The sequence below is a fragment of the Spermophilus citellus genome, assembly GCF_964194105.1.
Source record: "Spermophilus citellus genome assembly, chromosome: 5".
Lineage (NCBI taxonomy): Eukaryota > Metazoa > Chordata > Mammalia > Rodentia > Sciuridae > Spermophilus > Spermophilus citellus.
The window spans coordinates 40,538,255-40,552,342 of NC_138186.1; the positions used below are offsets into that span (position 1 = coordinate 40,538,255).

Here is a 14,088-nt window from a genome sequence, read left to right on the forward strand (position 1 = left end):
TCTTCCTTATTTTATTATATCCAACCTCCTGGATCCCCAATCTACTTTGAGTGTCCAGAATTAAAGCCCAGTATAGTCTCCCTTTTTAAAATTCTTTGTCGCCCATCTTTCTAAGAAGTTGCCTGTTTTCCTGGTTTCACACCATGGAGCAGCCAGGAAAGTGTCCTAGCAACTCTGTCTCTTCTGCCATCTTGAAAAATGGATTAGCCTCATCATGTCTTTTACCTATTTTTTTCTGCTGGATTCCCAGTCTTCTTTTATGTAGCAGAAGTTATACATGCATTTTAGATTTTAATCATTAGTTTTTTGATGTAGTACTCTATTGCATTGATTTTAAGACGTTTTGGGTTTTTCCCCTATTTTGAGATCTCTGAAGTAGGAATGAATTATCAGTTGCTGAGAGTCATTGATGAGTCATTGTTGGCTAGAGATATTGTGTTTGTCATTGCCTATGTACTGATGAACTTGGTCTTGGCTCTCCCTACTGTCAGTGCTACTATAAAGTCACATGCACTGCTGGTCAGTAAGGCAACGTATGGCTGGAGAAATAGCCTGACCACACTGAGCAGATGAAGAGAGGATGCTGTGACTAAAACATGGCTTGAATATCAGTTTGTCAGACTACCTGTTGCCTTTGGACAGTGACAACTTACTTTATAGAAACGTGTAATTTGATTGGGGGAAAGATGAAACTGTGAGACTGTTCCAGTAGGAAAATTTTAGCATCAAAACTTGAGAATGAAAGACAATAACAATAATAGGTAGTCTAGGGGTGCTTTAAAAATGCTAAAATACACTTGACAGCACAAGGAGGATATTGCTGAATACCCAGCATACTGATGATTCCGCAGAAGAGAAAGACAACTGGATAAAGAGGTTTAGGTATATTTTGATGTATCTATTATATTTTCCTTTCCGTAAGTATAAAAGCAGTATGACAAAGATCTGTGTCTAAGAATGACTAATAAACCTTTTTGTTAAATATAAACTAAATAGGTCTACATGACAAAAATATATTCTTTCATTTTAATCGACATTGTTTTTCTTCCATAGTGATAGATAAAATATAATTGATGACCTCTTAGATTCAGTATAATATAATAAATCTCTATCACCTGTTACTTTGGTATCACGGAAACAAATTCCTTAATTTTGACTTGGTCAAATGCATCCAGTGTGGCATTGTTTTGTTATTTGGAGGCTTTTATGTACTTAAAGAAGTCAATTCCAAAGTCACAAGATATTTTTAAAAAGCTAACAGGATCTTTTTAAAAATATTTTTCACGTTCTTGTACTGGTAGTTTAACTTTGCCCAAATAGAGAAATGTATGTGTAACCTAGTAATTTGTGGGGCACCTGCTCTCATTTTCAAGTATTTTTATGTATACAATTTCCTGCATTCCGTGTTCTTATGTCTCTTTGCCTATCAGCACCAGTGCCAAATCTAGCACTACCAGGGTCTGAAATATTTACTGCTTCTTTGTGTAAAGTACTTTCTTCCCCTTTTCTTTTTGGGCATTACTGGGTATTCTACCCAGGGCATCGTACATGCTAGATAAGTACTCTACCACTGAGCTATACTCTTGGCCGTTTTTAAATTTTATTTTGAGACAGAATTTCACTAAGGATCTTATGTTTTATTATAAGACAGCATCCTGCCTGGCCTCAAACTTGAAATCCTCCTGCCTCTGGTGGGATTACTGATATGTGCCACCTTCTTCCTTCTGAGTTTAGTTTACTTATCTTATCCTTCCATGTAATTTTGAAGTTTGTAGAGATAATAGTTTTTGCCTCATAATACAGTATGGCCTTTAATAATATGATGAGCAATAAAAAAAATCAAGCATTCTTGTTTTGTTCCTGTTGTTGCAGAATATTTCTCCATTAATTTCCACTTAATATTTATAGATTTGGGGTATATATTATCTTCTCAGTTTGAGAACATACTTTTCTGATCTTAGTTTTCTAAGAATTTTAATTTTTAAATAAATATTGGATTTTATCAAATATCATTTCTGTCTCTATTAAGAGCATTCATAATTTTCTTTATTTCATTATATATCATGTATTTTTCTCAAATTGAATGATGCTTCCTGATATTTAACTTTCTTCTACATCTTTTAGATTCACACTGTTCTTTTTCTGATACAGTTGAACTCACAAAATACACATTTTTAACGTTTTCTAGTACTAATTCACAGTCAGTTTTCCAAAACCTTTAGAGTGGAGAATTCAGAATTATTTAGGTTTTGAAATATAATGAAGTACTTATTCCTTATTAGAGAACCACTTTTTCGTGAAGCCTGGGGCAGCATCCCATGTGAATATTTGCACTCAGTGGAATAAGTAAAAGCAATAAATAGTTCATCATCAGTTTAGGACAGGTTTTAGTGCCAAATGAATTTGTGGCAAACTTTAAAAACTCCTGTATCTGTGTTGAGGGCTATAAATTCCCTTACAAATACTATTAACCTATATTTTTAATATATGTGTTATTCAGATCTAAGTATTTTCTAATTTTCATTCTGATATTTTCCTTTAACCAAAGCATAAGTGTTTTCCCTGAACTTTGTTCTTCTCAGTAATTTATAATTTATTGACTATGATCATAAAGTGTTGTGGATGATATCCTTTCTGAATGAGACTAGTGCTCTTGTTGAGATTTACTTTTGTCTTTATTGAGAGTTTGTGCAAATGTTAAAGTTATATTGTGTGTTACATATGCAGATCTTTATCTTGTGGGTTTGAAAGTATGTTGCTAGGTGTCTTAGGGCTCAGTATTTTTTAGTGGTTTTGAATGTTCCTTTTGTCGTCTTGTAGCAGCTTTCCTCATTTTTCTAATAATACTTTTTATCTTAAAGTCAGTCTGATAGCACTGTAGCTATACCAGCTTAGTTTTAACAAGTAATTAATAATTTAGTTAATAAGTAATTAATAATTATCATTCTCTCTTTTGTTTTCAACTTTACTCTTGTTTATTTTGTACATAATTGGGTTTTAAAAGCCCAATCAGTATCTTCGTCTTTTTTTCAACAATTTCGTTATAGATGGACACAATAACTTTATTTTGTTTATTTTTATGTGGTGCCAAGAATCAAACCCACTGCCTTACTTGTGCTAGGCAAGTGCTCTACCACTGAGATACAACCCCAGTCCAGTATCTTCATCTTTTAACTGAGGGGTTTGAATACATTTATTGTGATTACTAAGTTATTTGTATAATAAATATTAATACTGCTGAAATATGAGATAATTCATAATTTTCCTAGTAAAATTTAAGGTATTTTTTTGGCCACTTTGATATGTAAAATTAAATGGATATATAAGAAATAGCCAGAAATAATCTATCTAATTTAATCATACATATATTAAATCTCTTTGTACAAATAGTATTATTTGAAAATATTGCAATTCCCCTTACTTCATGCAGTAATCTTATTCTGATTCTTTACAGACACCTTGGATACCATATTTATCATTTTAATCACTTCAAAAATTAATTTTCAAGATGTCATTTTCACCTTCATTAATACTTGAGATCCATAATTTCTTAAATCTGTGTATTTTGCAGTATTTTACCCAAGTCTCAAGTATTTATTCACTGTCACTCCTATACTTGACCCCTGTGGTAAAGTTTTTTGTTGTCTTTTTGTTTTAAAGGTTTATTTACTTGGTTGTGTAATACTTTCATTATGAAATCTTATTCCAAGGAATATATAATTTGGGTGGGAATTTATGCTATATTTATGTCAAATTATTTTACCTCTGTCTGAGAGAGAGGCAGAGAGAAGGAAAGAGGGAGGTAGAAAGAAGAAATTTGTTTCTTTTGACTACCTAAAAGTAGAATTGATAGAGATCATTTCTGGCAGTAGTTAGAATTCATTTCTGCTCCTTATAATAGGAAATACAAACTTTCCTGGTTTGAATAAAATAGTTGTTAATTTCCCTTTGCCTACAGGTGAAGGGAGGGGACAGCTGCACAAATGTTCAGGGACCCAGGTTCCCATTCTGCTATTGTACTCTTGAGGTGTTGTGTGACTTCTATTGATAAGTCACCTAAGACAGAATGGTAAGCAGATCAAATTAGGTTATGTACATGTGCAAATACAATGCATTGACTCCCTCTGGCATATACAATTATAAGTCACCAATGAAATTTTTAAAAAATAAAAGTAGTTTTGGACTAGAAACAAGTTAGAGAACAGCCAATCTTGTTATTCTAGTTTAATTTAAAATCCTAAAAAAAAAAAAAAAAAAAAAAGAAAAGAGGTCCTTTCTGCTTTGCTTTGTCAGGTTGGTTAAGGCAGCACTGGCCACACCTAGTTGCGGGAACAACTGGAAAATGCCTCTGCTGTTCCAGGTGGCAGGGTAGAAATAAGAGAATACATGTTAGATTGGCAGCTCTTGATCTCTGCTGCTCGTGTTGCCCAAATAGCTGATGTAATTGCAGAAGTGCCGGGTAATGTGAGAGACTGAGGGCTCACCTATGTGGCTCTCTGTTACTGCAGGGATAAAAATTGGAGCAGATGACTTGTAGATTCTACTTTGAGCATCATCTTTCTTAAATACCATGCTTTTACTGGTTTCATTTCTTTTTCCCCCTTGCATTCTGTTTTCCTGATCTCATTTTCTCAACTCACTTTTCTTCATTTCTTTCTTAACCCTCATATTTAACATAAGCATTTTCTGTCTAACTTTTAATCAGAATTTCTCATCTTACTGAACAGGACTGGGACTTTCTCCACTCTCTACCTCGGTTATTCCCAATTCTTCAGTTCCCCCAGTTTACACCCTCCTGGATTATTATTTTTGTGAAATACCACTTCTTACCTTTACCTGTTACCAGTTTCTTTGCTACTCTGTATTTATTGCTTTATCTATCCAACTTCTTTGGACTTAAAATGTTTTTTTCCTAAAATATATTCTCTTCAGTAGGGGTTTGTAGAAGATAATCTCATCTCTTACTGAAAAATGTTTTCATTTTACCTTTTTGAGTAACAGAGAGAAATAAGTTCTAGATGGGTATTTTCCCTACAGCCCTTGGAAAATTTCACCATCACGTTTTTGTCACTATTTTGGTGAGGCTAATGTCAGTCTAATTGGTGCCCATCTTTTGTTTTTCCTAGTGGCTTTTACAATTGTTCTCTTTATTGGTAGAATTCTGCTGTTTGACTATATGTGTCTTTCTATAATTTATTCTTACCCTGTTAAGGTTTTTCCTTTTCAGTCTGATTCCAGTCCTAAATGAATTCTGAGAACTTTTTAGCTGTTATCTATTTGAAATGTTATCTCTTCCCTTTTCCTTTTCTTCTCCATTGTTTTATTTGGAACATCTGCCTAATGTTCTTTTTTTTTTTTTTTTTTTTTTTTTAGTTGCCAGTGGACTTTATTGATTTATTTATATGAAAAACAAACCCAGTTCCTCACCCATGTGAGGCAAGCGCTGTACCACTGAGCCACAACCCAGCCTTGTGCCTAATGTTGTTTTAACCTTTTCTTGGTATCCTTCATGTCCAGTATGTGCAGATTGCTATTTTTTCATTTCTTTATATTTCTCAGCTCTTTCATTTTCCATAGTGTCTGGGTATTTAATCTGTATCTTAGATTTCTAATTTTATTGACACTTAATTTTTATTTCTGGAAGTTACATATGGTTATTTTACACATCTATCTGCCTGTCCTTTTGTTCACAGTGCCTCAATCTTTCCTTGTGTTTATGCTTTTGATCCTTAACGCCTTCTTGTTCTGACACCTCAAGTTCTCAGGTGCTCGCCCCTCTGTACTCTTTTGTCTGCTGACTCTTGCTCATGGGAGGGTTGTGATTGTGATTGGGAAGAGTTTTCTCTTCCTTCCTTTTAAGTCCTCTGAAACCTTGATTGTGAAGGTATCTTTGGTCTGACTTGCTTCTGCAAGGTACCGTGTAGGGTTTTAGCTCCAAGATTCCTGTGTCTAGTACCTTGTTTGACTTATTCCAGCTAGCCTGCATGGAGGACAGGTAGGAGACTTTAGTTTGCACTGGATGCTGATTTCCTTTCCTTTCGTTCTCTAAGCGCTAGACCAGAATACCAGCCCTACATCATGTCATGCTGCCCCCTGGCAGCTTAGGGCTATATAGTCTGGAGCTGTGGATGTACTTACTCTTGATATTTTATATTCTTTTTGTGTTACAGTGTTTATGGAATGACTTAAATTCTCAGAGCCAACAACCTCTAGTAAGGGTTTGTCTACTCAGGTGTTTTTGTTTGTCTTTTTGTGATGGCCAGCACCTCCACAATCAGGGAAGAGTTGGGGACACTCACAGAAGGCCCTGATAAGTAGGAAAGTAAATAACACTGGATTTGAAAGAAGCCCTCAAAGGCCCATGGAACAATGGAGATGTTTAGAGAGTATCTTTTATGGAGCATGCACTTCTATAATCACAGTTACCCTAAGAGAGAGATTCTCCCCCTAATTTAAAGGTGATGACCCTGATCATGGAGTCCAGGTGACATCCTAAGCATCCAGTGCTGTCAGCAGTCATAATGCAGATGGTGTCTATCTACAGTCCATTTTATTTTCACTGAGTCTTCTTGCCTTTGTATGGGTCAGTTTGCTTTTGTGAATTTACTTCAGACTGACTTTTCCTTCTCTGGTTTTCCAGTATTTTGTGTTATTTTTCTCATGAAATTACCAATTCTATTTGAGACAGGAGCCACAATTCTCAGTCTTTTCTAGCTTCAGTGCATTTTATAGAGTGACCCAGTTCACGGGCTAATACAGAAACAAAACTGAAATCAGAGTTTGCTGGCATGCATGGTCCTTTCTCTCACCCTGTGCAATGGCTGTGTCTCCTTTGTTCCATTATATTCTTGTTGTTCCCTTTAGTCAAAATAGGCTGGTTGTAATGAACATGGTCTCACAGTCCTTGAATAAATGGTTCATGACCTGTAGTTTGACCCTATATTTTTTGAAGCATGGCTTATACTTCAGTGTATTCAGGAGAGGGCTTACCAGGGGGTCCTCAAGTACCTATTCTCCCATCTTAGCCATGCTCGGATCAGTTTCCTAATTTGGGGGGAGATGGTAGGGTAAGGATGGGGAATCCCTATTATTTTTTTCATGACTTCTTATAGATATTGTTTATTTTTAAACATTAATCATAGCTTACTCTGCCTATTCTTGCTTTTGATCTTGATCATTTTATGTTTCCTGCCTATTTGTATAATTCCAGATATTTCTGAGATACTTTATTTAGCTACTTCTTTCTTAAGCAAAGTTTAAAACAAAGCAAAGATTTGCCATTTGCCCATCTCGGAATTCTAGCTCATTTTTCTTTTTTATTTAAGTAGTACATGGTAAGTTACTCAGAATAGAATTTATGGAAAGGTGTCTAGTTTTTACTTTCCTTTTACTCCTTAAAAATAAAAGAGAAGATTGGTATGCAAGTAGGGCAGAATGGCTACGCTACTCTGTTGTGCCTACCACTAGGGTAATATGTGACATGAATGTGTATTGAAGCATATCACTTTTGTCTCTTTTTCCTAGCCCTCCAAGCCACAACATTGTGGTGAATGGGAAAGAATGTGTGAACTTTGCATCCTTTAATTTTCTTGGATTGCTGGATAATCCTAGGGTTAAGGTGAGTAGCACATAATGCTGAAGTGTGCAGAGCTGTGGGTGCCTTAGAACATGCCATATCAGGCTCCTGTTCCCAAATGCCCCAAGACACATATAACATTAATGACTTAAGAAACAGAACATAAAATAAAAGGTAAGTGTGGACTATCAGAAGGGATGTGTAAGCATTTTCCATTACGCTTTGTTTGACAGACCCATAACCTGGATTTAGACAAAGGGAAGCAAGAATGTCTAATAGTGCCAGGTGCAGGGCACATGCCTGTAATCCCAGCGGCTTGGAGGCTGAGGCAGGAGGATCATGAGTTCAAAGTCAGCCTCAACAGTAGTGAGGCTCTGAGCAACTCAAGTGAGACCTTGTCTCTAATTAAAATATAAAATAAGGTTGGGTATGTGGCTCAGTGGTTGAGTGCCCCTTTGTTCAATCAGCAGTACCAAAAAAAAAAAAAAAAAAAAAAGAATGTCTCATAGAGCTTAGTGTGGGTGACAGCGAAGTACCAAGTAAACCAGACTTGAATTAGTCAGAAAGGTGCTAGGGATTTATTCCCAATATTGGGATTGTGAAGTAGCAAACATTTTTCAGGAAAGACTTAGATCCACAATGTAAAAAATATAAAGGCATTTGGTTAACCAGGTTTTGAGAGTCAAGCTAATATAACTGTCCATGTTTTAAGTCATACACCTGAGTCTTCACACCTGTAGTTTTCTTACATCCTATTAGAGTTGTCTTAGTCCTGGGCTGGGGTTGTGGCTAGTGGTAGAGCACTTGCCTAGCATGTATGAGGCACTGGTTTCAATTCTCAGTGTCGCATATAAATAAAAATAAAATAAAAAGAATTATCTTAGTTCTAAGAAAGGAAGAGAAGTAGAGGAAGGATAAGGAACTGTGTGGGTTAAAGAATAAAAAGCATGAAAATGTTGATTTTTATACTTTTAGATAAATTATTAAAATATAAATTTTTCCTAAAATATAGGCAGCAGCTTTAGCATCTCTTAAGAAGTATGGAGTGGGAACCTGTGGCCCTAGAGGATTTTATGGCACTTTTGGTAAGTTGTTGTGATACTCTTGTTTTTAACACTTCTACTTTTAAGATTGATTTCAGAGCTCATTGGAATATATGATCAGTTTGGGTGTTAAGCTGACATGCGCAATATCTTACCTAACTTTCATTTTGTGGGAAGTGCACTGATCTGGGATTGAAAGTAACCTGTGGAAAAGAGCTGTGGGTGCCTTAGAACATGCCATATCGGGCTCCTGTTCCCAAATGCCCCAAGACACAGCAGTGTGGAGAATACTGTTTGCATTATGCATGCCAGCTGTTAGGAGAAGACCCATTTGCAGGTGGTGCTGTTCTCATAGTTGTCCAAGAACCCAGGTCTTCCCCATCTCTTTGCTCTAGTGTCTGAGGATATTGGCCTGGTCTTTGTGGTGGACACAAGTCACAGTATGGGGGAATAGAAGTGCAGGGTAGCTCTGAAGGAGAGGTGGCTTTGCACATCATTTCTACCCACTGTCCTCTGGTGATCACTAACTCCAGGCCATACCTAGCCACAAAGGGGGCTGGGAAAGAGCCCGAACTGGAAAAGAGCCCTAGCTGGGCACCATGTTCCAGGAAGAAAGGCAACAACAGATTTGCTGGTGGAGTTACAAGCTTTTTTCTTTCTGGAATGAAAGTTCTTTGACTTCTTTGTGTGATTATGACCCAAGGCAGGCTAATTAAATATTTGGGTAAGTGTATAACAAATGTCATGAGCTCCCTAACTTAGTCTTTAAGAAAGATCTTGGCATTTTATGGCTATTTTTATTAAGTGTATGTTGGTCTTTTCTTCTGAAAACGTCGTTAAATAACTGTTCAAATGACTGTATTGCTGAAAATAGCATTCTGGCTTACCCAGTATCCAAGTGTGGGGTAAGTAGATCAAGGGAGACATCGTCTGTCTCCTACCCTTATTTGCATTTCTGGATCTTTCTGTTTATTTTGTTTTTAGTTTTAACAGTTAACTTGATTTAATGTAAGGGAACATCTTTCTTTATTCCTTGTTTGGTGGTTACATTATTTATTTCGAAAACAGAGTAATGTCCAAGAATCCTGCATCTTAATGGATCTTGAAAATCTTGCTTTTATCATCCCTCCCAACTACTCAGAAGAAGAGAAATCCCAGAGAAGTTAAGCATCTTCCTCTCAGTCACACAGCTCATTAATTCAATCCTAAAATTAGACCCAGTGTCCTGACTCCCAGTCTTAATGGCAACATCAAAGGACTGAGTTTAGATCAGAGCCTCCCACTTTCTTCTAGTCTTAAGACAAACACTCGTTGTTTGCTTGGTTTTTATTGGTAGGGAATTATTTCCTTAACAAAGTACTAGAAAACTAGAAAAGGCAATTTTTTATGAGGTTGTTGGTTGTCATCTGATTAATGAGGCTTTCTTTCTCTGACTATTTGCTGGGATAAAGAAATTGCTTTCTTAAAAGCCTCTCTTTATAGTGGATTTTATTTGCATGTATAGCCTTGACCTCTTCTTAGAAGATAATCTGGGAAGACAAATTTATTGCCAAATCAAATTGTGAAGGGAAAAAAAGTTTAAAATCTTCAAAACCAGTTTCCCAAAGCTATCAAATACATTGTTAAAATAGCCTAGTTAACTTTCCATTTGGATCACTTGCATAAGAGTATGCTGGGGGCTTTTAAACATCAAGTCCTTAGATTAATAGCTGTTAAATTAATTTTCTTGACCAGGTAATTCAGTACAGGATGTAAACATCAAAACAGAAGACAGAAATAGACAAGAGAAGCCTTTTAACCTCTGCCCTGTCCTCCCTATCACCATTCCATCCCCTCGAAAAAACAAGCTTCCATTACTAGTTTTTTAATTTTGCCAGAGATTTTGTTTTTCAGAATATGTTTTGCAGAATATGAAAACTTCTTTTATACATATGTGTTTCCCCCATTTTTGGAAAAATTGTTGTACACAGTATTTATTGTTCTCTTCCTTGATATTGAAATTGATATATTTTTGCTTGTTTTGTTTTTTGTGGTGCTAGAAATGGAACTAAGGACCTTGCGCAAGCTATACAAACACTCTACCACTGGAATCCAGTCCCCAAATTAATGGGTTTTAAATTTAAATTGGATTTGATCTTTCAGGTATCTGAATGAGCCACCCCAGGCAACTGTGAATACAGTTGCTTATTGAGTCCTCTGTAAGCTATTTTATTGGTCACTGATTCATCCTAATTCTAAAATTATAGTTGAAGGTTCGAAGAGACTTTGGGATCTGGACCAAAGTTGCAAGTTAATTTGCAGTGGGACAGTTTTATAATGAGACAGGTGGAAGTAATCTGTCGTGTTTTCTGAGTGTGTTGTCCTTCAGACAACTTATTTCTTTTCTTCTTAATAGTTGCACAGTTCTCTTGTTATCTTTTTCCTTTCTACATATAAAATGCCCATATTTGTACTTTTTTGTTTCCAGCATGACTTTTTCTGTTTTTCCTTATTCTGGAAGTAATCATTTAAATATTTCTAGATTTATTAATGCACCTTAAATTTTTAACATTTAGCAATATCACAAACTATTTTTGGTCTTCTCAATCTAAATTTTAAATCTCTGAAATGCACTGTATAATTTAGTTATTCTAAATATTTAGGGCACATTTGCTCTTTGCACTGAGCACAGAAGCAGTTATGAGGGACCCCTTTCCCTCTTGTAGTCTTATGTGTATCCCTAAAGAGTTTAGTTCAAGGCTTAGGATCTCTTTTTCCCAGGGCCCCCAAAAGATAGCTTTTAACTTTGTCTTCTTTGTGTTCTTCTCTAGAGTTATCATATTCAGGCATCTGTTTTCCAAATCCATTCCCTCTTTTAGTTCTCTTTCTCTCTCTCTCTCTCTTTTTTTTTTCCAATTTTTCAGATCGTGAACACAAATCATTTGTGGTACAAGTAAATTTCCTTAATATTCCCTTTTTACTATTTTTACAGTAGCATATAAGCCAGATGGTTAATACAAAAAAAAAAAAAAAAAAAAAAGGAAATATAGCAATGATTGAGTTAAAATTTTATGTCATTTTTTTTTTAGGTTAAATCTTCTCCTGCCTCCCAGGTGCATGGCAGGTAGAGCTAAACAAGTTCTCACAATGGTGACCAGAATGTCTCCTCACCGACTTCTGAGGAAGTTAAGGAGCCTTCTCTTCCTCCGAGGCTATCTGATCTCTGTGCACCCACGAGGGTGTCTTCTGAAGAACACTTTTTTCTTTGTTTTGCTTTTAATATACTTAAACCTATATTTACCTGTGATTTTTCTCCCTGGTACCCTGGGATCTGTTTTACATATGTAATTCCTGCATGGCTCTTTGGCTTCACCAAATGGAAAGACAGTTGTGTGGTAAGGGTTTCTTGGTGAGAGATGATGGCATTTAATTCTGTTTGGAGCCATTAGTAAACAGTTGTTCATTTGGGTGTTTTTTGAAAACATCTTCTTTCTTTGTGTTAGTCTACTTAACTTTCATTTCATATTTTAGTGGGAAGAACATTAGACATAAAATTCCTAGATGTGCCACTTTTCTCCTGCCAGTCCTAGGGTGTGGTTGGCTCAGGTGGGAATATCTCTTCTTGCATAGCTTTTAAAAGTTTGGTAGGATTCTCATGTGAAAACATTTTGAAAAACATCCTGTGCTAGAGTTATGTTCTAATGAATACATATGTCTTATTATTTTTACTTTTAGAAAAACTTGTGTATCTAGGACTTTTTCAAAAGAGTGGTATAAATGCAAAAATATGAAGCTCTTAGAGAAAAACATAGTAGGTAAAATGTTTCTAAAATGTGACAAAGTTTACTATTTTTTGGTCTTTCCTCAAGAAAACAGTGCAGAAGGCTATCACATGATTTCATTTTAAGTAAGAAGCTAAACAAGTAGTTCTTAGAAGAAGAGACTGTAATTATTAGAAATTCAGATAATTAAGATAGCAAACTGTAACCGGGTTTTCCCTTTTAAAAGAAAACCTTTTCTTCTCCAGGTACCGTTTTAATTGAGCAGTCTTACATAGCATCCTGCTTGTTCCATTCCAGGCACTGTTCTTTATTGGCATTAACCCATGTGAATCTAACATCCCTTTGAGGAAGGGCTAGCTATTATCCCATATGGCTGAGGCACTGAGAGGCACAGCGCAGTTTTAGGTTTTCCCAGATGCACACCAGGTGACGGGGGACCCCAAGGCCTGTCTGTAATCTGAACTTCATGGTGGCCTTGGCTGCCAGAGCCTCTGATCTGGGAGCTAGACATGAAGATAAGCAAGTGTGAGAAAATGGGCCCAGTGCTCTGAGTCTTGTAGAGACTCTCTGGAGCACCTTCTGCAGTGGTATCTGCTGCTGTGACTTTGAGAATGCAGTGCTTGAGTTTTGTTCCATCCAGAGCTGAAGTATCAATTGCTGAAATGCATTTGTTCACAGAAGACATGAACATCAGAAGTCAAAGAATAGCTCCCTGACGGTTTTCCTCCTTGCTGACTCCCCTCCCTTGGGTTGAGAGTTTCTTCATTGCACAAAGTAGCATCAAGAGAAACTAGTTCTGCAGTCACCCTGTCACAGAACCTGCTCTGCAAGGCCAGTATCTGCCAAACCCAGAATCTTTAGATAAAAGGAAAGCCCAGTCTTTCTGAAACTTTTGTACTTAGGTGTTGATTTATAGTTTGAAGGTTTTTCTTGCTACCTTACAGCACCTGTATATAAACAGTTAGGAGTGCAGGTAATGATGGGGTAGTCCTAACATGCCAGTTTTCATCCACTCACTTGCTCACTCTGAAGCCCTGAAACAAAACGATGTTCAGTTTTACAGTCTCATCTCTCATCAGTCAGGAGTCATTTAGAGCTAAGAAGTCTATAGAATGATTTAAAATAAAATCCCTTTTATAGTTAGCAAAAACAAGGTGTCTGTGTCCATAGCATGATTTTCTTTTTTGAAATTGGGATGTCTAATGAAAGCAGTCCACCATGTCCTGGGCAGCCCATCTGCTGACTACTTGGGGAGGTTTGTGGTAGATTCTCCCAATCAGAGGCACTATAATTGAAGGAGGCCTCTTCCTTGGGGTCTGCTTGGTGGCAAAGTGAGAAGTGGCTGGGAGGTAACACTAGGATGTGAGGGATGACCTCCCTGAGATTAACCCTTACTCATTTGCTTGGACTCTTCAGTTTTCAGCTACTCTTCGCTCTCCAGCCAGGTTTTGCCTGAAACCTTTCACTAAATAACATCTCTCTTAGAAGGTGCCTTGGACTTGGTGTAATGTCACAATATCCCCTACTTGGCTCAACTGGGATCTAGTCCACTAAACTTAGTGTTATTGTAAAATCCCACGTTTGTTTAATGTTGACATAAGGAAAAGTATCCAGTCTGAAGATAACTCTATTGGTAATGGAAATTGAATATTTCATGTGTTTCTTTCATGACTCTAGATTCCATTTGTATAAGTTGAAATGAAATGAA

The 14,088-nt window shown here is 36.5% G+C and overlaps 1 protein-coding gene across 1 annotated transcript in view; it reads left to right on the forward strand.

The window, feature by feature from the left end:
• The window catches only part of LOC308650209 (serine palmitoyltransferase 1-like), a 43,295-nt gene that overhangs the window by 8,885 nt on the left and 20,322 nt on the right, over nucleotides 1-14,088 (forward strand). Inside the window, exons 4-5 of the mRNA XM_081296214.1 lie at nucleotides 7,525-7,618; nucleotides 8,589-8,661. Coding sequence (XP_081152340.1) covers nucleotides 7,525-7,618; nucleotides 8,589-8,661 — 167 coding nt within the window. The remainder of the gene's footprint in view (nucleotides 1-7,524; nucleotides 7,619-8,588; nucleotides 8,662-14,088) is intronic.